The sequence below is a fragment of the Ilyonectria robusta genome (assembly GCF_021365365.1).
Source record: "Ilyonectria robusta strain PMI_751 chromosome Unknown BGZ61scaffold_22, whole genome shotgun sequence".
Classification (NCBI taxonomy): Eukaryota; Fungi; Ascomycota; class Sordariomycetes; order Hypocreales; family Nectriaceae; genus Ilyonectria; species Ilyonectria robusta.
The window spans coordinates 410,019-434,163 of NW_025764456.1; the positions used below are offsets into that span (position 1 = coordinate 410,019).

The 24,145-nt window shown below is 49.3% G+C and overlaps 7 protein-coding genes across 7 annotated transcripts; 6 read left to right on the plus strand and 1 right to left on the minus strand.

Annotated features, from left to right (window-relative positions):
* Window positions 1-1,247: 1,247 nt before the first annotated feature.
* BGZ61DRAFT_536946 (uncharacterized protein) lies at window positions 1,248-3,383 on the plus strand (the record flags this gene model as incomplete). The annotated part of the gene is made up of 1 exon (XM_046254477.1): window positions 1,248-3,383. The coding sequence occupies one exon, from the start codon at window positions 1,248-1,250 to the stop codon at window positions 3,381-3,383; it is 2,136 nt and encodes a 711-aa protein (XP_046099285.1).
* Window positions 3,384-5,008: 1,625 nt separating this feature from the next.
* Window positions 5,009-5,698, plus strand: BGZ61DRAFT_497486 (putative glutathione S-transferase; the record flags this gene model as incomplete). Its single annotated transcript, XM_046251163.1, has 1 exon — window positions 5,009-5,698. One exon carries the CDS (start codon window positions 5,009-5,011, stop codon window positions 5,696-5,698), a length of 690 nt encoding a protein of 229 aa, XP_046099286.1.
* A 1,850-nt stretch (window positions 5,699-7,548) lies between these two features.
* On the plus strand, window positions 7,549-9,688 carry BGZ61DRAFT_105137 (uncharacterized protein). The gene is made up of 2 exons (XM_046236875.1): window positions 7,549-8,099; window positions 8,150-9,688. The coding sequence occupies exons 1-2, from the start codon at window positions 7,558-7,560 to the stop codon at window positions 9,381-9,383; spliced, it is 1,776 nt and encodes a 591-aa protein (XP_046099287.1). The 5' UTR covers window positions 7,549-7,557; the 3' UTR covers window positions 9,384-9,688.
* Window positions 9,689-12,734: 3,046 nt separating this feature from the next.
* Window positions 12,735-13,736, plus strand: BGZ61DRAFT_362209 (RTA1 like protein-domain-containing protein; the record flags this gene model as incomplete). Its single annotated transcript, XM_046241340.1, has 3 exons — window positions 12,735-12,924; window positions 12,977-13,225; window positions 13,282-13,736. The coding sequence occupies 3 exons, from the start codon at window positions 12,735-12,737 to the stop codon at window positions 13,734-13,736; spliced, it is 894 nt and encodes a 297-aa protein (XP_046099288.1).
* Window positions 13,737-13,946: 210 nt separating this feature from the next.
* On the minus strand, window positions 13,947-15,351 carry BGZ61DRAFT_362619 (uncharacterized protein; the record flags this gene model as incomplete). Its single annotated transcript, XM_046241377.1, has 2 exons — window positions 13,947-15,134; window positions 15,247-15,351. The coding sequence occupies 2 exons, from the start codon at window positions 15,349-15,351 to the stop codon at window positions 13,947-13,949; spliced, it is 1,293 nt and encodes a 430-aa protein (XP_046099289.1).
* An 826-nt stretch (window positions 15,352-16,177) lies between these two features.
* On the plus strand, window positions 16,178-19,068 carry BGZ61DRAFT_497490 (uncharacterized protein; the record flags this gene model as incomplete). Its single annotated transcript, XM_046251164.1, has 8 exons — window positions 16,178-16,301; window positions 16,369-17,062; window positions 17,113-17,270; window positions 17,319-17,688; window positions 17,738-18,092; window positions 18,146-18,394; window positions 18,436-18,878; window positions 19,041-19,068. 8 exons carry the CDS (start codon window positions 16,178-16,180, stop codon window positions 19,066-19,068), a joined length of 2,421 nt encoding a protein of 806 aa, XP_046099290.1.
* A 1,382-nt stretch (window positions 19,069-20,450) lies between these two features.
* On the plus strand, window positions 20,451-23,728 carry BGZ61DRAFT_497491 (uncharacterized protein; the record flags this gene model as incomplete). Its single annotated transcript, XM_046251165.1, has 6 exons — window positions 20,451-20,479; window positions 20,633-21,090; window positions 21,147-21,467; window positions 21,522-21,847; window positions 21,895-22,366; window positions 22,425-23,728. The coding sequence occupies 6 exons, from the start codon at window positions 20,451-20,453 to the stop codon at window positions 23,726-23,728; spliced, it is 2,910 nt and encodes a 969-aa protein (XP_046099291.1).
* Window positions 23,729-24,145: the final 417 nt, after the last annotated feature.

Sequence of the window (24,145 nt, forward strand, 5' to 3'; positions counted from 1 at the left end):
TATACTTACCATCCTTTCATGTGCGGCTAGAAGGCCACGATGGAATATCAAATCACGTTAACGTCTGAATGAGCGCTATTCCAGATTTAAAATGGAGGCTGAGGCTGTTTTGACAAAAGATACTCTACCTAAAGAGAAGATTAAGCTGATCTTCAAGTCAAGGAACACTGGCACTTTCATTGAAGATCTGCTAACTATGAAGGAGTTTGGAAAGGCATTCTGGTTTCCTGATTTTATTAAGCTTATGGTTCGTGGCGGACACGACATTAATTAGTCAATAGACGAGCATTCTACTTGCATCTTTGGTGACATCAAGTCAGCTGGAGAATATCGCTACAAGCCCGAAGAAATGCAATCGACTTGTAACCCCAAGTGCTAGAGGAGGGAGGGTGGGGGGGAGAGGGGGGAACTCGGGACTGTGAGCTTTACAAAATGTCAAATTCAAGGCTGAATTCAATGAAACAGTGTGTGCACACCATCAAGTTCTATTGTGTTCCAGAAAATAGTTGGGCAACATAAAATGCAATGTCTCACGTTGATTGAGGGCAATGATGTCTCAAAGGCCCCAAGCATTTCCGCACAAAAAAGGAGAGCATGCATTCGACCTCGTTATCGCAGCCGGAAATGGCTCGACAAACCAATATTGGATATTGCGTACGTAGGCTTGCAAAATAAGACGGTGTGAGACGGTCAAAGGCGGGGTCCGGACCGAGGTGTTGGCGCCCGCTAGCATCACAATTTAGGGTCTAAAACAAACGGTCCGATCTCCGTGATTACGTTACTGCACACCACGGAATCTGACGGCATTCGCGGAATTATAAATCTATGATGACCCCAAGGATTTGTGTGCCGTGTAACCTTTAAAGAGAGTTACCCTCCCCACCAGGTATAGTTAAGGGCGTTGCAACCCCTGCTATCACGAACAGGGTTAGGGATTCATTTGAAGTCCAGATCTCGAGACCTCATACCAACTTGAACTCGGAAGGAAGGGACAAGTCTAGAGCACGGAACTTCCGGCCGCAGGCTCTCCGTCATATTTTGAAGTATGAGGGCCACACTCAACTACGATGAGGCGGTCCGAGGTTCGGAAGGTCTAATGATTGGTCTAGGCGAAACACGCACAAGGTCAAGCCCACAATATAAAGGTGGGAATACGCTTGGCGAGAGGAGAAATAGAACGTAAATCTTGTACTTCTCAGTTCTGATCGCTTCATTCTAACTTGAAATCCTTGGTCGAAAGCTACATAATGACACTTAACGTTGATCTACCCAGCAAGCCGTTGTTTTCGCTCATTGACCATGACGGGCGCGCAGTCAGTACTGCCGACTTCTACGGCAAGCATCTACTTGTTTTCTTCGGCTTTACCAACTGCCAGCTTGTTTGCCCCCGCGCCCTTGAACGTCTGACGGAAGCCGTTAACCGGCTTGGACCGGCTGCAAGCCGCGTGGTTCCTCTTTATATATCGGTCGACCCGGAGCGTGACAGTCCTGACGTCATGAAGGAGTTCCTGGCAGATCGGGCACCAGTCTTCACAGGACTGACTGGCACGAAAGAACAAGTCAATTCTGCTAGAGACGCTTTTCGGGTGTTCGCTAAGCGCAGAGATGACGACAACGCTCCAGGAGGTTACTCTATTCCACACACCGCAATTACTTATGTAGTCGGTCCAGACGGTCGCCTATTGGATCATCTAATGGATAGTGTTGATGCATCAGGGGTTGTTGAGCGAATGTGGAAAATACTGGCTCAGAACTTGGACCAGCCAAACACCCACGAGCTTGACAATGAGCTGGCTACCGATTCGACGAAAGAAACTGTTTCCAAAGGGCTGAATGGCAATAAACAGGAAAGCCTTGACCTGTTGGACAAAAAGCAGGTTACAAGCATCAGACACATTGGAAATCTTGCCCGACAACTCAAGGGCGACTGGTCGAACATGATGGGCCCTTCTGATCTCAATGATGGGTTTGGCGCCTATCGATTCCAGCTGGCTTATGCTGCCTACAGTCTCGCGCTCGCACATTTTCATCGTCTACCAGCCGCTCCTGGTCTGTTCAAGCCGACATTTGAACGCATGATTGAGAAGATGTGTCACCCTGATGTTTGGTACTACTGGCGGGATGCTAGCACCGGAGGAGGTCCTGCTCAAACGCCGAGGAGCGAGGGGAGCGTGAACCCCGTCGAAAAAGACAACATCATGTACAGCGCGTACCTGCAGACCATGACACTCCTGTTCAACAGCCTGTTCGATGACGACCGCTATACGAACCCCGGAGCATTGACGTTGAAGTACGAGCCGTACTTTTGGGGAGAGACCGAGGGCTTCCGCTTTGAATATGATCAAAACTCGCTAAACAAGGTGGTTTACTGGAATATGGTTGAACACGGGTTCTTGGGTGTGCCTTGCGAGCCCTACTGTGTCTTCCAGATATGCAACCAGCCTCCAATCATAGGCTTCCGATTGCATGACGAACTCAACGGAGGCAATACCGCGAATGAGGCGACGGCAGGTTACATCAAGGCGTGGGAAGATTATGGAGGCAGCCTCGACGAGAAAGGAGACTTCAAATTGTTCGTGACGCTGCATGAACCGCACATCATCCCAAGCCCAGGGCCTGGGATGGATGCGTGGTGCGCTACGCTGATGCACTCGTGGAACCCCGACTTCGTCAACGAAAACTATAAGCGCCAGAGAGACAAGTGGCTGGTCCACCATGAAGACGGCACACTATCAGTCAAGGTGAACTTGGCAGCGGCCATGTCCCTAAATACCACACGGCTTTTGAAGAGCGGAGAGTTCGGTTGGGTGGCTGCTCTCGCTGCAGAAATGGGTGACAAGGACACATTGAACAGGTTGCTCGCCTACGCCGACAAGAACTTCTCGCCTGGGCTACAGAACGGCGGCCTCACGTATCCGCGAAACGATTCCATGTTCGATGAAAACGGTCGCTACATCCTAAGTCCGCCCATCCAAGCCAACGCACTCTTGCCGCTTGCCCGACTCAACGTGCCAAATGGGTTCCAACGGCTGTATTCGCAGCCGTGGTCCCCGAGGAACAAGGCGCATTATAAGGAGCCTGCTTTGACAGAAGTTGACTTTTCGATTGATGTTTACCGCGCCGTGTACATGTCGTCACGGCCCGCGTTGCTTTTTGACCTTGCCGTGTACGAGACAAACACCAGCGGCTCTGTCGTCCTGTCGAGAGTTTTCGGACGAGGACCGTGGGTCTTGAAACGTGACGGGTGCGATATTGCCTGGGGAGACGGTGCGAAAATGACAGGCTGCGGAGCACAAGTAGAAGTCGAGCAGGAGGGCGAGGCGCTGCGAATTGTTATATCTGATGTCAAGGTAGTTTCGTTCGTTATGGAGTGGTCTTTGTGATATTACTAGAAAGCACCAACGTCACTGGGAGGTTAGTTTGAGAAAGACGTCAATTAAATCACTAGGCCGACGGCCGGTCGGACTTGAAACATAATTTGAGAGATGACCGTGGCTTTCCCTTGGTCAGTCGTGTCCCAAACATTGCAATGACGCCCGGGACATTTGACGTCGTCGTACTGGCGAAAATGCTGGTAAGGAATCTCCCAACAAGAGACTGGAAACATAAGAAGTTGACGGCGAGTTAGGGACCAGTGGACACGTAGAAGATAACCGGCGACCATGAAACAGTCGCGATGTTAGCTCGTTCTTCCTGCGTATGGCTTGGGGGGACCAGCGTAGTACATAGTCCAGGCGCAGAGGCAACGCATCACTGTACCAACCCATCGGCTTTTTCCTCGCGTCGCGAACAAAGGCCGATGACCCGCTTACCCCGGCCACGTCCTAGCCCAAAACGTGAACTAGAGTTAACCGACATTCATCCCAGTCTCTGCTGTATGTGGGTTATACTAAGCAGCCTAACTCATGTAGTGAACTTTATCTATTTTGGGCTTGGTCTATTAAGACAGGACTTTTTGGAATTAAAAATCCGTGGTTTCAACTGTGAATCTGACTGATCCATTTCCCCGTCGGATACATTACATTGCAACGCAAATACGTTGCGTTGCTGGTACAGAGGGAGCCTTCTCCCCGAAACCTGACGCTGAAGTCGCTGATGCTTCGCTATGCGTGCCGTAGGAGGTGCGGTTGTAAACCTCTGATAATCACCAGCTTGGTTGGGTTAGGCGGTCAACAGTAGAAAGGGGATCGTTGTGCTATGTACAATCAAGCCGCCTTTTTTCAGGGGGACTATTTTAAATCCAGCTAAACAAACAGAACTCCCCAGCTCGATTGTTCCTAAAGGATACTCCTTGAGCGATGCTTGATGTGAGTGCGAGGATGAGGCTGCGTGTAAGGTCGTTGGCATAGTCAGAGTTGGAGGAGCTCTCACACGGTTCTAGCAACAGAGTGTCCGTGAAAACAAAAGGAGCGTTCTGTGTCTACTAATACACCTGAGGAAATTCCATTACCAAAGGGGCTACGGAGTAGCCATCCGGACATTGCGAGGGGGGGCCGTCGGTTACTTCGACGGTCATTGGCCGGACTTTAGGTGTGTTATCTCCAGACTGATCCGAGTAAGTTCAATCCCCTAGTGAAACCTTAAGGCTCCGTTCCGGTTCTAACTAAACCCTGATGGTCCTGGCAGAGGGGGAAATAACCACGATGGAGTTGTGTTTCTCTGTTCAACTTCTCCACAATCAACTTGCAGAAAAGCGCGCGTCCAGATACCCCAGATATCCCACCGGTCTTGAATCAGCCTCACAATTTGTCAGCCTTGAATGATTTATCAGCTTTGACTGATTTATCAGCTCCTAATGATGTATCAACTTTGAATGGCTGCTCTTTACACTATTCCATCGAGGTGCTAATGGAGCAGAGTAGATAAGTAGGTTCCGCCATTCCGCCCAACCGAAAGAGAGATAACAATACAACTACAATCAACCTCTTTCCACTCGTGATCATATTTTTTCAAAAGAGCCAATCGTTTGAAAGCCGCCCTCAGCCAATAATTTTCATCAGTATTTGAAATGCCTTCCGATCAGATGCAGCGTTTGACTCTTTGGAGCACCATCGCCGGCCCCAATCCGTGGAAGGTGGCCTTTGTGCTCGAAGAGCTCGACATTTCGTACGACACGAAACTCATCGACTTCCCCGACATGAAGAAACCGCCCTTCGAGAAAATCAACATCAATGGCCGTGTCCCTGCCCTTCAAGACCCTAACACTGGCATAACTCTTTGGGAATCCGGCGCTATCATCGAATATCTTGTGGAAACTTACGACAAGACGAACAAGATCAGTTTCGCCCCTGGTACCGCCGAATACTTTCATGCGAAGCAATGGCTGCACTTTCAAATGTCCGGGCAAGGACCATATTTCGGTCAGGCAATCTGGTTCGACAGATATCACCCAGAACAGGTCGAAACCGCCAAAGATCGCTATGTGAACGAGATACGCAGGGTTTGCGGAGTGCTAAACAGAGCTCTGGAGGGATCCGAATACCTTGTGGGTGGAAAGTACAGCTATGCAGATGTTGCGTTTCTCCCATGGTTCATTCTTGCGTTTTTCCAGTGGTATAATACGGCGGTCCCAGGAGTATTTGCGCATAAAGTTCAGGTTTCAGAGGAATTCCCTAATATGGCTGCTTGGTTGACGAGAATGAGAGAGAGACCTGCTATCTCAAAGGTGTTGGAAAAGAGAGCCAGCCTAATGAAGTAGTCATCAGTTGAGTTTCTGAGATATACAATTATTGTTTGAGGTATTAAATGAGGACGAGTCTAGGATTTGATATTGGATTGAATACGGTTCCTATAAAGTCGTGTAATTCTATTGAGTGGAATTGAAATTATACTATGCTTTCTAGATTGACTATCGATTTGATACTGAGACTTTATTTGAAAAATAACTTATCTTTCTATGTATCAAATAAGTAGTAGAACTCTACTTTTTAAAATTAATGCCTTAAATTACTTGGAAATTTCATTTATATTATAATATTTATTCATTAATAGATTTCATAAATGTAGCATATGATATTTATATCCTGTGAAATAATGTTTCCTCATACACAGTACTAAAATAATTCCGACAGAGATTTGCTTCTCAACGCGTAACTTGGATTATTAAAAAGAAGGCGGTGCAGTCGCAGGCTTCACTTTCATTACGACTGTCCCCCGTTAAAGGCAGGAATATCCGAACATGTTTGGGGAATACATCTTTCTCCAAGCTTCCCAATATCCACTTCCAGTCTGATCTACCATCAACATGTTGTATTAGTTCGTGACAAGCCATGGTTCAACATTCGCCACCACATACTGAATGATTATTATCTCGTGACATGCGTATACGGGGCCGACTCCTGACAAAATTATCCAGCCCTGATTAGCTGTGAACTCAATGCTTTCACAACTCCAGCCGCGTCTGTAGTGGTGCTGCCAGGTCCTTCAGTAATCCTACTGATTTGATCCACTAGGCCAGAAATAATTGAGGTATCAATTCTATGGGTTGCTCTAAGCCTCTTGGCCATTTTGAGTCAGGTGGGAATATGGTCTAGTACCGTCAATGGTACGACGACACCCTTCGAGTTTTACAGCCTGTATAATGACATTAGCCGCATGTTGATGCAAAGGACATTAAAAAACGTTAAGAGGACTAGTTGTCGTGCCATTGTTGCAGCGAGACTAACACCCCAGGCCGATCGCAATGGCCTTGTCACTCGGATTCGCAGCTGCTACTTCGGTGACGGTGTCAGCTCCAGTCTATGTTGATGAAGGTATCAGCGTCCCGATTCTGAATTAGGGAGCCGGTGATTTAGCGAAGTTTTATGAGAACGAACGAGAAAACCGCACCCAAGAGATGCTAGAAGCACCAGCTCGTCTTCGCCACTTACCAGTTTTGCGACGTTCAGGAGTGATGTTTCTTCAACTCGCCAGAATCGAGGAAATATTGATTACCCAAAAAAGAGCCTCCGATCTTTTGGCTTGGATTCTTCGGATCAATGACGGCCGTACTTAATTCCCGTGAAATCCACCTCTGGAAATTTCCGACAGTAGCTTGGGGCGTCGAACTGGCAGTTGTGGCACTGATTGCCAAGGCAAATGAGAGAAGAACGGCATTGCCCAACTTCACCTTGATGATTCAGGACCCAATAGCCCTTACGTACCCAGAACCTAGCTTCGATTAGTAGGGTCATGGAGGGTGAAATGGAGTGTCACGATGTGTACTTTGGATAACTGGGCTTGGAATTATTCTAGCCATAACCTTCAGGCTACTTTAGCATAAAGCATTTGTGGGATAGCGTACGACACATTCGATCCAGGGATTCATGCTCAATACGGTGTGAATCCTGAATCTGTTGATTGTCTTCATCTAAGATGGCTCGGCCCCCTCTTTTTCGCGAGGCGTTTTATGTCATCTGACACGCCGCCTGACTAAGGCCAGGATATCGATCAATCAGAGGTTTCGTACAGGCTCACAGTCCAATGAGATGGACAGGTATACTCAAAAATCCCTCACTGTCAGCCGGCTTGGCTTCTTTGCATCCTTGGACGCTCTATCATCTTCCACAAGTTGGCACCATGGATCCAGTGTCCGCACTCGGTGTTGCCGCCGCTATAGTCCAATTCATCACAATCACTTCCAAAATCCTGACCAGTACTGTCACATTATGCAATTCCGCGACGAGCGACTCCTCTGAGATTATGAGTCTCGAGAACATCTACTTGAAGCTGAAAACCGTCAGTCTCAATGTGAGCAACGCAGCTAAAAAGGCTGCACACATAAAAGAGCCTAGCAGGTCGATCCATTCCCAGGGCGAATGGAGCCCGACGACCATTTTTCTGGGTTCACTTGACGAGGACCTGGCTACAGAGAATCCGTTTTCAACTCTACAGGATTCCTATGCGTCACTGGGAAACTTGCTGGACACTTGTGACTCCGATTGCAGCAAACTACTCACAATCGTTGGGAAAATCAAGGCCACCAGCAACCCCGGCTCCCGTTGGAGCTGTTTTCGCGCGGTCTTGAAGCTATTTTGGAAACGAGACGAGATTGCCCAGGTTGAGGACAGCCTGGAGAGGTTGCAAAGACTAGTGACGATACAAATGTGCAACATATCGAAGCAAGTCACTCAATACGGAAGTGTCGCTACTACTTCTAACAATGCATTAGTATCTATCACGACATCTATCTTCGAGAATTGGTAAAGCTGAAGAAAGAAAGTGAGTATCTCGGCATTCAGCAGAGCGTCCAGATAAAATCCATCGAGTCTATGCTTCAGACGCTCATCGAACGACAACGAGGGTCAGAGGGCACTTCAGTGCCTACAGACTCTCTACCCACGCAGCTGTCTCGTTTGGAGCGTTCAATGCTGCAACTTGGAATCTCAGAGCGCAAAGTTGGTCGGGAGATGTCCATCTTGCGCAGCCTCCGTTTTGAGAATCAAAAGGTTAGACATGTCAGCATACCCATTGCTCACCGAGAAACATTTCAGTGGGTGTTTGAGCCCAACAAAGAAGGGGAATCCAGTGCCCTACTGGATTGGCTCATTAATGGCCAAGAACACTTTTGGGTGGCAGGAAAGCCAGGGTCCGGCAAATCGACATTCATGAAGTTTCTGGCAGATCACCCAACGACCTGTTCAGCTCTAGCCCAGTGGTCACACCCGCTTCCGGTGATAATAGCCAGCCACTACCTATGGAGTCCAGGGACTGAGATGCAAAAGTCGCAACAAGGCCTGCTCCAGAATCTGCTTTACGAAATCTTCCGACATTGCCCAGATCTCATCGAAGCTGCCTGCGAGTCTCGTTGGACATTGAGCAATGAGAACGACCAAGTTGCGTGGACTCTTCCAGAGCTTTGGTCGACACTAGAGGCAATTCCATTGCAAAACCTGACAGATCGAAAATTCTGTTTTTTTATTGATGGTCTTGACGAAATTCCGAGCGCCAACCTGGACATGATGGACTTTTGCGAGGCTTTGATCGCAAAGCTCCATGCTCCAAATGTCAAGATGTGTCTCTCAAGTCGGCCCTGGAACATATTTGAGGACAGTTTCGGCCAAAAAGCTCATCGCAAGCTCTATATCCACGATCTGACCAGACTTGATATCCTCCGATTCGCCAGATCTCGTTTATCTGAGCACCCGCGCTGGAGAGTCCTGCAAACCCAGTCTAGGCGAGCCGAGGAACTCATTGAATGCATTGCCGACCGGTCTCAAGGTGTATTTCTCTGGGTTTCTATCATGACTAGGCTGTTGAGGGAGGGTTTGACCAATGGCGATAGCTTTTCGCACTTGAGGAAAATGCTGGACAGCTTTCCTCGGACTTGGAACCTTTCTTCAAGGCGATCCTGGAATCGGTGCCTTCAATCTATCGAGAGAGGATGGCAGAAACTCTCCAAATAGCTCTCTATGCCAAGGGGCCTTTGGATGCCGTCATATATAGTTTCCACGACGACATCGATGATGTGGAGATTGGCTGCGCAATTAATATGCCAGGCTATGAAAACGGCGGGGAGATTCTACGGTTTCGTCGCGAAGAAATTATCCGACGTCTGAACGGCATATGCCGAGGCCTTCTTGAACCGAACTTCCTAGGCCAGGTTGATTTCCTTCACAGAACTCTGGTAGACTTCTTGAGAACCCAGGATATGATTGAGTTTCTCCGTACCCAGTCAAGTCATAAGTTCAGTCCCAGTCTTGCAATTCTAGAAGCTCACGTTCCCTGGATCAAGTCGGCTGGCATCGACGACGGCGAATTCTCTATCAGCATATCCACTTCTGGATTCGAAAACGGCTCACTATATGAGTCAATGCTAGCTCGCGGCATACATAAAGCCCTTTGCTATGCAGTTGCCGCCGAGATGGAGACTTCTGTGGACAAAACTGCGCTTGACAACGTCATCGACGATATGGATTATACAGTCTCCACTCTCATGTCATCTGTCTCCCTGAAATTTCTCAACCACAAGGAACTAACCAAAGCCTTTGAGATCAACAGCTTAGACACTCTGTTTAAAGAGATTGTCTTGGACATGCCCTTGTTAGGATATTTGTCAAGAAAGCTTCCGGGGTGCCCGGTCTACTTCTCAGGCTTTGATCAACCTGCTCTGTGGAAAGCTGTTTTCCCGGCATTTCCCTGCAACGTCTGGCCAGAACAAGCATCGCAGAAGTTGACCTGTCTTCTCCAAAACGGCCATGATCCCAATCAATTGATGCTGGGGGGTTTGAGAACAGTATGGCAGGAATTCTTATCCAAGATACTTCCAGACAACACAGCGAATTCCTTCCGAAATGTGCCCAGATTCCGCGCCGCGTTCGTGGACGGCTTAGTCCAAGTATTCCTCGAACATGGAGCCGACCCCAACGCAAGATTGTCCGTGGATTCATCAAGTGCATTTGAAATTTTGCTTTCCTTTTCCTACCAAGTCTTCTCGCCGGCTGGTGAGGCGAAGGAGATTCAGGCTGCATATCTCGCCGTATTGGATTCATTCATCCGCCATGGTGCTACCTTTCGCAGACGCAGTACAGAAGGACATGTCACTCGGTTTCATGCGCCGCTTTTTGAAGACGAGGATCCCGTTGTGCAATTCTTTGCGCAATTAGAGAAGACCTTCAACGTTTCAGCGTCCCCCAGCCAAGCCAATGAACTCATGGAGATTGCTCAGCAGATCCTTGCCCTTGCCTATGACGCGAATTTTCCTATGGATCGCCTTCAAGCCTCTCTCAACGCCGCCATTGGAAATACCACGCAACGGAAAGGCCATGACACCTCCAGAAAGAGAGTTGAAAGAAAGGAGTGGGAGGTAGAAACGTCTAGTAAGAGACCACGCCGTACTTTCAAGGAGAATTAATAAACCAATGTCCTGCACTCTGCTATAGTGTGAAGGGCTGGCCCTGGGTTTGTTCAACGTAAGGTGCGGTAGATTGGTCTATCTAAGACCAAGGAGCAGGAAAGGGAGAAGGTGCTAGCTTTGGGTATTCTGCTTGTAAATAAAGATCTATTTACTGTTACTCATTTTAACTGAATACAGCTATAAAATTATGACTGGGGTGCCGTATCTATACAACTGAGATTCAATCAATTTAAGCTCTAGAACCGGGAATTTCCAACACTCCACAATTGCTATCTTTTTATCCATTTTAAATAGTTGTATGCAAGATAGAACCACCTAATTCGACAGTTTAGCCGTTCTAAGCCTGGTAGCACAGCGAAATATGTCCCGTCTCGTTCACAACACTCATTTCATTACTTTGAATAATTGCCAAGAATATTCCCCCTCAACCTTCGTGGGACAAAGAATTCATCATTTGATCTTTGTGCCTGATCATGTATCTGGCCTTGTGTTTTAGTAATTCTGCCAAAAAGTGTGTTTGAGATAGAGGCCCTTTATGTTGCTACTGACAGCAGCATCGTCTTCAATTTCAGTACTGCCGGTGCTGGCTATGGAAGTGTTGAAGCGAGGGCAACCTAGTCCAGCTGATAATGTCCCAAGTGTGGCGCTGAGAGGGCGAGGATTTCTCTCTTAAGGCATCCATCTTCGAGAGCCATACGATGAATTTTTTCCCCCAGACGTTCTGCGATATCGGAGACATTGAGACCGTCGAGCATGTTGCGGTCTAATACGCACAAAACAGTTCGGGGTCAACGAGAACCACGCCAACACTGGGGTTAACTGCATCCTTGAGAATTTTCAGAGCATGCTGTGGGGGTAACCGATCAATATTGGAACGTTTGTCGCAGCTTCGTGCAATTGAACCATTAAGGCCTTTGCTTATCGCACCAGCGCCGTCAATGGCTAAGATAATGGATATTGGGATCGTGCTTGGCACTCTTTGAAGTACTGACCTTCACTTTTCTCTCAAGGATACAGCCCTTCCAAGACTTAGAATGGGAGAACCTTGACCCAGCTTTTTGTCCAGGCTTCCGATGGCTATGGGAAGTTGGAAACGCGCTTCTGGTGTGGATTGCCGAGTTAGGGCTTTGTAGTAATTCAACATATTACAGTCCCATGGCGCAAACAACGCCGCAAAACACATGGCCCGAGAGGATATGTGTGGGCATAGGAAAATAGGTCTGTCATGCAAAGCAATATTTCACGGCAGAGTGTTGGGGGATTTCGGTCAAAAGATAAGGAAATAAGGGGAAAATCTCGATGCAGCTGAGAGTTAGGCATTGTCCGGCTGTCACAAGGTCCAGAATCTTGACACAGAACTCACGGCGTCGGGGACTGGTCGGTGTGCGAGCGGATCTGGATACGAGTCTAAACGAGGTTAAACGATCATTAAACGAATATGGAACGAGCTCAGGGGCGGCACCAGTGCAGCGGCGAACACTAGCCAGATTGAGAATTTGAAGACATTGGCGCTGTCCAACTCGGATTGTACGATTACGCGGTCCGAAAGCGATGTCCAAAAATAGGCTCACAAGGCATACTCGGCGATGGGGCTGAGAAATGCTGAAGAAAGGATGGAACCTTGATGCAGTTGTTGAAAATAAGCATTTAAGTACCGGTGTCTGGGAGTGTTCCACACCTTCATTTCTCTAGTCTATCTTGTCTGTCCCCTCTAAAATTGTCTTTATCAATCACCGCTCATTGCACTTCATTGCTTCTTTACATTCATTTCCAACCAATTTCCTCCGCAGCGAACACTACCGCCCGAAAGCATTTCGCTTACCGGAATCAACGCTGATCTCGACTCTTGACGACCGGCTCCTCCTTGAGTCCCTCTTCCTTCCATCAACCAATTTACAACATGTTTCTACACGGCCGAGACGACGCTGCTGCTAGTGACGGTGGTGGATTCAAGCTCTATCACTACGATCCGACGATAGCGGGCGGCGTCATCTTCGTGATTCTTTTCCTCGGGACTACGCTCTTTCACTTCTGGCAATTGTTCCGGGGACGATGTTGGTTTCTTATTCCACTGGCGATTGGTGGCCTGTGTACGTTGAAACCCATAACCCGGACGATCAAGACAGGGCTAACGACTTCCAGTCGAAATTGTCGGATACGCAGGTCGAGCTAAATCTGGCCAGGAGAGTCCTGACTGGACTCTCGGGCCATATATAATACAGTCCATCCTTCTTCTTGTCGCACCTGCTCTCTTCGCCGCCACAATATACATGGAGCTTGCTAGGATCGTCATCATGGTTGATGGCGAGAGGCATGTAATGATCCCTAAGAAGTGGCTGACTAAAATCTTCGTTTTTGGAGATCTTTTTTCCTTCTTTCTTCAAGGCGGAGGTAATGCTATATCGATGAATTCCGTTGGAAACTACATACTGATGTCAGACTCTTAGGTGGTGGCTACCAAGCTTCGGGCACGCTCGAGGCTTTGGAGAGCGGGGCCAAGGTAATCATCGCCGGCCTCTTCGTCCAACTCATTTGCTTTGGAATTTTCATCGTCGTCGCGATTTCATTCCACAAATCCATTCGAACAACCCCGACTAGTCTTTCCAACAGTGGCGTTCCATGGAGGAAGCACATGACCGCCCTTTATATCGGCAGCATGCTCATCATGGTGCGGTCTGTGTTCAGGGCTGTTGAGTATCTACAGGGGTTTGATGGATACCTGCTTAGACACGAGATTTACCTATATATCTTCGATGCCACATTGATGTTGCTTGTTATGGTTTTGTTCAACTGGATTCATCCTGCTGAGATCACATCGATTCTTGGCGCAAGGCAATACAAGCATGGGCATACTATGGATGTCTTTCCTGCGCATCACGAACGTTTGGGATCCAATGCTTGATCAGTGGATTGGATATACCAAGGGGCGAGCTTCTTGAGGACACTGCACTCTAACACATTTACTCATTTACCACTCAAGGAGAAATACGGTTTCAGAGTAGACGAAAGCTGGCTTTCATTCACCTATGTATTCTTCATTAGATCTTCCGACAAATGATTCGGTACACTCTCTTCCCTAAATTCCTACTATATCTTGAATACCTCGTCATGTCTACAAGCCAACAACCCTGACAGGCCATGAAATCCAAGGTTTCCAATATCTCCCCAATAAGTCGTCGATGGCCTCCACAATATCTTGACCCCATCCATCCATAAACCAACAATCATTCATGGCATGTATAAGGGCGCCGAAGAAGGCAAATAGAATAAGTGCGGGGGGCTGCCTCTGTTGTAATAAAGTGAGGTATTCCTGAGGAGCAAAATGAACAAACGTGAATGGTCCTGCCCATGTGCTATTGAATCCCCATTCCGTCGGAGCCTCGCCGTCCAATTTCTCAAATTGCCGGATAAATAGGCGACACTTTCTTAAAAGTTGAAGGGTTTCGTCATAGGTTTGTGCATCCACACCTCGCTCCCATGTGCTTCGGATGCGACAGAAGTGCTCATCATCAGCATCTGGACTCTTATCAGGGTCCAGTTGATCCCAGTTGCCCAGACACAGGAATCGACTCAATGGGCCTGATTTCACATCCTTATAAGTTGGCTGTAGGACGGCGTCAATACCTCGCATCATGGGTATCCATTCAACGCCCAGGATGCGATCTTTGCGGCTGATGTGGCCCGAGACGCTCTCGATTTTGTCGCCTAGTCGCCCCGATATGCTAAACACATAAATTATATTTAATACGGACCATATGAACAGAGCGTCGCTATTTCCGCTGTTCATACTGCCAAGAGCTTCATGAAAGCCATGTAGGCCTTGGGTGTGGTGGTGGGCTGCATCTGTCATGTGCGTCGTCTTGTCTGGTCGATTGAGATATGCAAGGTGTAGAGCAGCCAGGCTAAGCATAGCCTGCATCACGAATGCATGGCTAAATGCTAACTGAGGAACAACGATCTGCCAGCAAATAAATATGTTGGAATTCTGATACATGGCAAGACTGGTCGAAACCGTCCAGTGATGAAGGAGGGCCATGTCGTGGATTCCAAAGGTGGTCGAGCGAAGATCTGGAGAACTGAACTCAAGCAGTGCTGGATCGGTGATGGATGGGAAGTTCGCATTGTTTGAGATACTAAACTCCTCGCTTGCGGGTTGTATCAACGATGATCCAGGTGAGGTTTCAGCACTACGTGTTGAAGATGGAGATAGTCCCACAGACGGGCATTGAGCTTTGGTGGGATACTGGCATTGGACCCCACGACGGACACAGGCCTGGCACCTGGGTTTTTCCTCACTACACTACCGCAGTAGATTAGTATGCTACAGTATGAGCTTGAATCACCCAGCCTCAATCGCAGTGGAGAAGATTTGGTTTGCATAACAAGGCAGCATTTGATAGGCCAAAACTCACCTTCACTCGCCGTCTCCTGCAATCACCACAGCCCCTTTTTGATTTCTTATGCGACCGGCGGCGTTTGCCGCCCTCATTATCCAGCGCCTCGTCAAGGGTCGCCATTTGCGCATGGGTTTGAGAGTCGAGGTGGCTGAACAAGAGCCCCACCAGAGGCTGTGTGATACGGTGATACCCGTTTGTAACAGTGAAATGAAGAACAAAGGGTTCACGAAGAGAAATATTGGGAAAGGGAGCGAGTGGTGGCGAGAGACGCAGGTGATGAACGAGGATGAAGGGGGGCATGAAGCTAAAGAGCGAGGTTAAACGAGACTGAACGAAGCTATACGAGCCCTCGGTCAATTTATGGATGCTGCCGGAGTGGCACCGCTAACTTAGACGTGATTCCGCCTTGGGGATTGCCCCCGACGTAACTGTGGGTGCAATGGTGATACCGTAACGCACAGATATACCCCTGTCATTCCGACTGGAACATGACTCCATTGTTTCAAGTGATCCTCTTTCGGGAGGTCCGCGATGGCAATTATGTGCACATACCCAATTGTGAAGGCATTCAACTGGTCCTCAGTTGCGCCTCGGGTCTAAGTATGCCTTGCGTGGTGGTGTGGCTCTTCAACGACCAATGTCGGGCATGATTTAATCCGAATTCAATAGCGAGATACGGGGCACTCCGAGTCCCCATGCGACGGCCAAGGCTTCAAAATCGAAACCCGTTAGATCAGCAAGTCACTGCTAAAGATTGGAGAATGCAAGGTACGCTAGCGTACTCGTGCATGGATGTTCTCCTCTGCCGTACTAGAGAACGGGCTCAGGTTTTTAAGCACTCAGTCCCAGGAATACCTCTTCTTTTCCATGCTAGAGTCTTTTTAAAGCCTGTCACCATCTTTTACTTTAGACCATCTAAAGAGGTATATTTGCGACTTCGGATGCCATGTCCGGTTTCGACGATGCAATGACCGCATCCGACATTGTGGACCTCTACGGCGGCCGTGGGAACACTGTAGAACACGCGCAATCACAGGTACAGGAGATAATTCACTCTAATACCACAACAGGTATTTCTACCCATCCTTTGGGTCGGATCAAGACAGTAGGTGGTGTATGAAGTTGACGTGAGGCTAGCGGATGACGGCCGCGTTGAGATCAATCTCGATTCGAAACTCTGTCGAAGGCTTTCTCTCCTTGTCCCCCTTCATAACCGCGAAGAGGAGAGCGCAGAAGCGCCCCCACCCAAATACAGCCAGGCAGCGGAATGGTCTGTTCGTCTCAACATCGTCATTCAAGTTGTTGGCAGCCGGGGCGATGTCCAGCCTTTTATAGCACTCGGGAATGAGCTTCAAAAATACGGTCATCGCGTTCGCATCGCAACTCATGGAGCGTTTCAAGATTTCGTGCAGAAAGCTGGCCTTGAGTTCTTCTCTATTGGTGGCGATCCGGCGGAGCTGATGGCGTACATGGTCAAGAACCCAGGGTTAATGCCAAGTATGCAGAGCTTGCGTGCTGGTGACGTGCAAAGCAAAAGAAAGATGGTGGCCGAGATACTCCACGGTTGTTGGATGTCTTGCATTGAACCTGATTTAACAACAGGGAAGCCATTCGTGGCGGAGGCCATCATCGCGAACCCGCCAAGCTTCGCTCACGTTCACTGTGCTCAAGCACTAGGAATTCCGCTGCATATGATGTTTACCATGCCCTGGACGAGGACACGAGCGTTTTGCCATCCACTAGCAAACCTCAGTGACAAAAGCTCGGGCATACCACCGGGAGCAGCAAACTACGTGTCTTATATGGCTGTGGAATGGTTGACCTGGCAAGGGTGGGTTGCCAACGCCGGACACAAGAAATGATGCTGACCCCCGGATACAGACTCGGAGATGTGGTAAATGCCTGGAGAAACACCCTCGACTTAGAGCCAGTGCCATTCTCCGAGGGTCCAGGATTGATAGAAACGCTCAACATACCGTTTACTTACTGCTGGTCTCCTGTGCTGATACCCAAGCCTTCAGACTGGGCACCTCACATAGGCACTGTCCATCTATTTCCCTACGAAGTCTCATGCTAACACTGCACAGACGTGTGTGGTTTCTTCTTTCGCGATACTCCCGACTACTGTCCCGATCCCGAGCTCAGAGAGTTCATGCAGCGAGGGCCGCCTCCCATTTACATCGGGTTCGGAAGCATTGTCGTCGATGACCCGGACAAGCTCACCGAGACAATTGTCGCAGCAGTCAAGAAAACAGGTGTTCGTGCCATTATATCGAAAGGCTGGAGCAAATTAGGCCAAAACCAGCCGGCTGATGACGACATCTTCTACCTCGGCGACTGCCCTCATGAGTGGCTCTTCCAACACGTCGCAGCCGTGGTTCACCATGGGGGAGCTGGTACTACAGCATGCGGGCTTGCGAATGGGCGACCGACTGTTATTGTGCCTTTCTTTGGCGAGTAAGTACCCCATATAGTCGACGATATATGCCTCTTAACATCTCTCTAGCCAGCCTTTTTGGGGCGCAATGGTTTCTTCCGCCGGCGCAGGCCCGCCATCAATTCCGCAAAAGCAACTTGACAGCCAAAACCTCGCTGAAGCCATCAGATTCTGCTTCTCGCCCGAAGCTTCGTCTGCTGCGAACACGATTGCAGAGACGATGAGATCGGAGCCTGGCGTCAGTCGTGCCGTGGCCTCGTTCCATGCCAACTTGCCCCTTGACACGATGCGATGCAGTCTGCTACCGAATCTTCCGGCATCTTGGGTGTATAACAAGCGTGGGAGATGCTTAAAGCTGTCGAAGGCTGCCGCGGAGCTGTTGCTATGCAATTCAGCGGTTGAAAAGGCAGATTTACGACAGCAAGTCTATCTGATCAGTGATAGGTGTCCCCCGTCTAATTTCTTTCTAGGTACAAGAGCCGCGAGATCAACATTACGCTCCGGCGATGGGACCCTGTCACAGCGACGGCATCTACTCTGGCCACGACGACCACGAACTTGATAACCTCGGCCGCCGACATTATAAGCAAGCCGGCGGAAGTCATTTACCGAGCATCAGCGCATAAAGAAACCACACGCTCAAAACCCGACGGCGATGCTGCGTCCGATCCTTCTGAAGACACTTTATACGGGCGGTCCGCTGCCCTAGAAGTCCCTGAACGTCATGTACCGGAAAAAGCGGCAAACAGAAACGGGTCCTCGGAGAGGTTGGTGCAGCAGTGGCTGGCTCGGCATCCGGGGTTGGCAATTTCTTCAAGTATTATTACAAAGGGGCGCTGCTAGATGTGCCACTCGCAGTGACCGAGGGGATGCGCAATGCGCCGCGGCTTTACGGGGGAGAAGTGTACGAGCCTGGAGTCGTGACGGACTGGAAATCCGGGGGTATTGTCGCAGGGAAGAACTTTGGCCATGGCATTGTTGAAGGGGTTGGAGGAATAGTAATGGAGCCTATCAAGGGCGCGAGGAAGGACGGGGCATTAGGAGCAGCCAAGGGAGCGGGCATCGGGCTATTGAACATGGGAACTAAGCTCACCTCTGGTGTTGTAGGGCTCGTAGCATTCTCTGGTCAGGGTCTGTATCAGAGCGTGAGGGAGACTGTGCGGCGGGATACACGAAAGTCAATAAGAAAGGCCATGCGAGAAGAAGGGCGGTATAGTCTGTTGATGGCTCGGGAAGCAAGTCATATCGATGATGCGGCGGTGCAACTGGCTTTTTACCAGCTTACGGCAATGGTGGAGGAGAGATAGACTGTAATCCTGGCAATGACAGCTCTGAAAGCATATATTTTTTAATATCTACATTATCTGGACAGGTTTGCACACTTCTCAATCAACAATTGAAATCTGCTTGGCCTTTACAATACCGACGTGACATTGGGGTTTATTTGCGATCATGGATATAGTAGATGTGATAGTTGCCTTTCAAATGAGCGCCGCACGCACACGTCCGGTAAATACAATGCACCTGGTCTCGAGCCTACTCGATTGCATCTAGTCTGGAGCGTCGTTCACGTACAATCCTCAGCTATTCTACGTTCAGTTCTGTGCTCCCACCTCTCGCCAAAGTTCAGGGTGAATGAGGCAATGTAGTGGAACTTTCCGGCTCGGGTTTTATACGAGTTTATACGAACGATCTCGGTCCGCTTTCATGCTACAGGTTCCCCTGTCATTTCCCCGCAAATCAAACCTTGAACTTTTAGATCCTTGCCTCCGCCGTTATTAGTAGCCTCCGTAATTGGGCCGAATTAGGCGAGGAGAAAACCTCCGCCACTTCTAGCATACTCGCCTTCGTGATTTCCAGACGTCATTCCATTACCACTGCGGCGAAGATACCCTTACCGCTTGTCATACCTGCTTTGACCGCGAAGATGATGCTATCACGTCGTTCTTTGGGCCCAATTTCGATGGGTCGACGACTCCCACGAGTACTACAAATCACTACCCTATAACATCTAGCTGAGACCGCCTCGTCCATCATGCTTTCGGGTATTGTCAATTCACAGCTGCAATGGCAATGATGATTTGATTTAGGTCATTCCTTCGAGATAATTCGTAGAAACATATAGCCCCATGCCCCCTCACTCGAATTCGGAGGCCTCTGGTCAGCAGGCAACATCGAGATTTTTCGGATCGATATTACAACTACAGCGTAGTTTCAAAACGAATGCGCGGTCCCAACAGCTTGGGGACCGCGTACTCGCACCGAGTATGACGTCCACTAATTTGAACCTTAGAATTCTTCACCGATTGAATGTATGTCCACATCATTTTAGAAAATAGGAGAAGGACTCCTGTCTCCGTTTAAGCCAAGCAAGCCCATATGGACTGTGCTCGAAATTAACAAGTCCCTTGTGTTATATGGAACAGCAGCTCTTGGCTAATTGTAAAGCTTTTTCTACGGCCTCAAGCGAGCTACTAGTGACTCATGATGCCTGCATGCTAAACGCAGTAGTACCCACACGGAGTCTCCTCCGGGTGAAGTGTCTCCTTGATCCGTGGCGAAATGCAACGAGATGGCAGTTTAATGCACCCCGCCTTTGGCTCGCTTCGGGATAATGTGTGGCGACTTCCAAGGCTTCTTTGTAGGCCTGAACCGTGGTGGGCTCTGAATTTCGTATAAATTCTGGCCCTCTCCCTCTATACTTCAATCCCCGAATTCTTCAAGCTGTGCCTGTCTGAACCAGTCACAAGCTTGGTCAACAGATTGATACCAAACACCAGCCATGGTGTTGTCCCTACTTCTCGCCGCAACGTCAGTGCTGACGACTGTTGCTGCATCCGATTCCTCAATTTTGCCTGGTTTCAACTCGCCAACGAGGGACCATTGTCCGCAGTTCAGATACTGGCAAGTATCCTGTTCAGCCAACTATGACTGTTGGCCGTGTCGCTAACCGCTGCTTTGCAGGCTCCCAGATGCTTCAGTCGACATCGCCACTGTGGCGAGCGACATCCGTGCCCTCAAAGAAGTCGGTGCAGGCGGTTTGCAATTCTTGCCCTTTTATAATTACGGTTTCGGGGACCCTTCTTCATTCCCCACCAACACCTGGGATGAATACGGATTTGGAACTCCGGCGTTCAAGCAAGTATTTGTCAACGCGCTCAAGACAGCGAAGGATAGTGGTCTACGATTCGACTTCTCCCTCGGAGCCAGTCAGGGGCAAGGCGTTCCAGTCGAGCCGCTGACGCCAGGCTTGGCTATGCAGCTCGTGTACGGCGACGTTACTGTTGCGGGTGGAAAAGTCTTCAAGGGCTCCATCCCCAAGGCACACCGTGAGTTCAACTTTTTGAGCGGATACATGCACGACCAGGAGGAGTTTGGTCCCGATCAATTAGTTGGCGTGGTTGCCGCGGGTGTGAAGTCAGGTAGGCTCCCTCGCCCACGCTAATCTTCTTCATGTCTGACTCTACGACTGTGATAGTTGTGCCCGGGAAAGGCTCCCTATCTACCGCGGTGCTTGACGAGTCGAGCTTCGAGGATCTGTCAGAGTCCGTGGTCAATGGAAAACTGACATGGAAGGCCCCTTCTGGCCATAACAACTACACTCTTTTCGCGCTTTACGAGCGATACACGAATCAGCGCTCTTGTAATGGAGTGGCGAACCCTGACAGTGCAATCGCGAACGGATCTTGGACAACGGATCACTTCAGCGCCGACGGTGCGAAGCTCGTCACTCAGTTTTGGGAGAATAACCTACTTGATGCTGAGGTAAAGAAGTTGCTGAAATCTGCCGGGAAGCACAGTAAGTAGACCCGAAGTATCTCACCCTCCGCCGCAATGTCTAACTCTATGATAGCCTGGGAAGACAGCATGGAGATGCAAGCCGCCCTGTGGTGGACGCCTAATTTCATCTCGCGTTTCGAGAAGAGTCGAGGCTACAGCCCGGTCAAGTATCTACCATTGATGTTCCACCAATCCAACTCCTTCACACTTTACAGTCCGCCGTACAACAAGACCTACGCCCTCAGCTCCTCCGCATCTGCCCAGGACAAGTACATTCAAGACTACCGCAAAACTCTCAACGAAGGTTACATCGAGTATCTCGAAGCGTATAACGCATGGGCTAAGTCCCTAGGAATGAGCCACTCCTGCCAGGTTGCGTACAACTTGCCCCTTGACATGGTACGTACCAAACCAAAACATATCGGATATACCTGACCCTTTGGCAGTCAGGAGATGTTCCTGTTGTAGAAGTTCCTGAACTCGAGTCCGTCGGTTTCCCTACAATCGATGAATCCCTCCAGTTTGTGGGTGCAGCGCACCTCGGCGGCCGCAACGTCATTTCTACGGAAGTTGGCGCGGTCCAGACCGGCGCGTACAGCCAGTCAGTCCCATCTCTCGTTAACTTGTTCCGAGATGCGTTTGCTGGCGGCGTCAACTCTATGATGCTTCACGGCATGCAATACGGTGGCGAGTACAATGCAACCTGGCCTGGCTACACTCCCTTCCAGTACGTCTACAGTGAGCTCTGGAGCCCTCGCCAGCCGGCTTGGACGCACATGAACCAAACCATGGCGTACACGGCCAGGAACCAAGTTGTGCTGCAAGCGGGAACTGTGAAGAGGGATGTTGCGTTCTACCTGTTTAAGCAGCCCTGGACTGCTGGTGTATTTTATGATGGGGCCGATCTGAGAGCTGAAGGTAGGCAGATCCTGCTCATTGCCCTACCTCAGATCCTATCACAGAGCTGACTGAATAGGTTTCACACACGAGTACCTAGGACCGACCAACCTGGCCTCTCGCGAAGCAAAGGCTTCGGATAAACTCCTTGCCCCCGATGGTCCTGCTTACAGAGCTTTGGTTTTCTGGAACCAGACCTACATCTCAGCTGAGGCATCCGACAAGGTTCTCAAGTTCGCCAAGCAGGGTCTCCCAATTCTTTTTCACGGCGGCTTGCCAAACACAACTATTGGTACCGTTGGACAGAAGACAGTTACCCAGAGCATGGCTTCTCTGTCTAAATACTCGAATGTTAAGATGGTGAAAGACAAGCAGTCACTGGCAGCCGCTTTACAAGCCCTCGATGTCAAACCCCGAGTGTCTGTTGAGTCCAAGAAGTCTTCGGGAAACTTGTACTCAGTTTGGAGATCTTCCAAGAACGTAGAGCTTGTCTATCTCTATAACAAGGGCTCGACGGCCAGCTACGACCTGACCTTCAACGTCGGCAAGGATAAGACACCCTTCAAACTGAATGCATGGACAGGCGAGCAGCACCCATGGCTGACCTACAAACGGTCAAAGGCAGGAATTACTGTTTCTGTTACCCTCAAGGAGATGCAGACCGCAATCTTTGCGTTTGCAGCTCAGAAAGAAGGCACCTACGTGGTGTCGCACTCGGCCAATGTTGAGAAGATTCAGCTTGGAGAGAAGAGCCAGGTTGTGGCTTTGATCAACGACAGCAATTACGCAACCCTCACGCGTTCCGACAGCAAGACAGTTAAGGTGCCAAGCTTGAACGGTGAAAAGGGCCTGCTGAAACTCGACGTAGGCCCTTGGGACCTAACCTTGGAATCTTGGGTGCCGTCTTCGAATACTTCGGACAGCCACTCTAAAATCGAAGTGATGCGCCTTGGATCTCAGGACACCCTTGTTCCTTGGTCAAAGATTCCCGCCGCACAGAATGTCTCGGGTATTGGTATCTACACTGCCAACTTCACCCTTTCTCAGGACACCGTCCTCGAGTCTGATAAGAGAGCCACGTTGATCAACTTTGGCCCTGTCTTGAACACCCTTCGGGCCTGGGTTAACGGCAAGGAGCTCCCGGCAGTGGATATCTCGGATGCCGAGGTTGACATATCCAAGTTTGTCGTGAGGGGAGAGAACACTGTAAAGGTTGAGGTATCCAGCACCTTGTTTAACGCTGTGAAGACGAGAGTCGACTGGGTGAAAAACATGGGACTTGGCCCAGCTGTGCCGGATTTTTATACCGCTGTGGACTGGCAGGCATATGGACTGGTGGGACCCGTCCGTGTCCGGACCCTGCGCAAGGTCGTTGTAAACTAGATGATGGCATCTTCTGATTGATGTTGGTAAGGATAGAGGTGGTGGCATATTGTAAATTACAACTAGTCAGTCTCGGCTTCATTTATCTTAACAAGGCCGTCTAAATCATCCAATTCCATAATTACCATGGCACATGCTTTACCTTCCGAGCGGCGCCAACCTTGGTGTATTCGTGAATGTATGAGGCGCGCAAGTTGGGAAATCGAATGTTCTCAGGCGACCTAAGGCAAGGCAGAGAATGATTAGGTACTTGGTTGCACAGGTACTTCATAATAATGCACGCGCGGGACTAATAAAAAAACCCGGAAAACAGTTATGACTATCAATATAGTGTAGGTGAGTTCTGGATTTTTTAAGCCATATGCTCAACAATTTCACCGCAAGATCACACGCACACTTGAATTCTTCGTCGAGGTG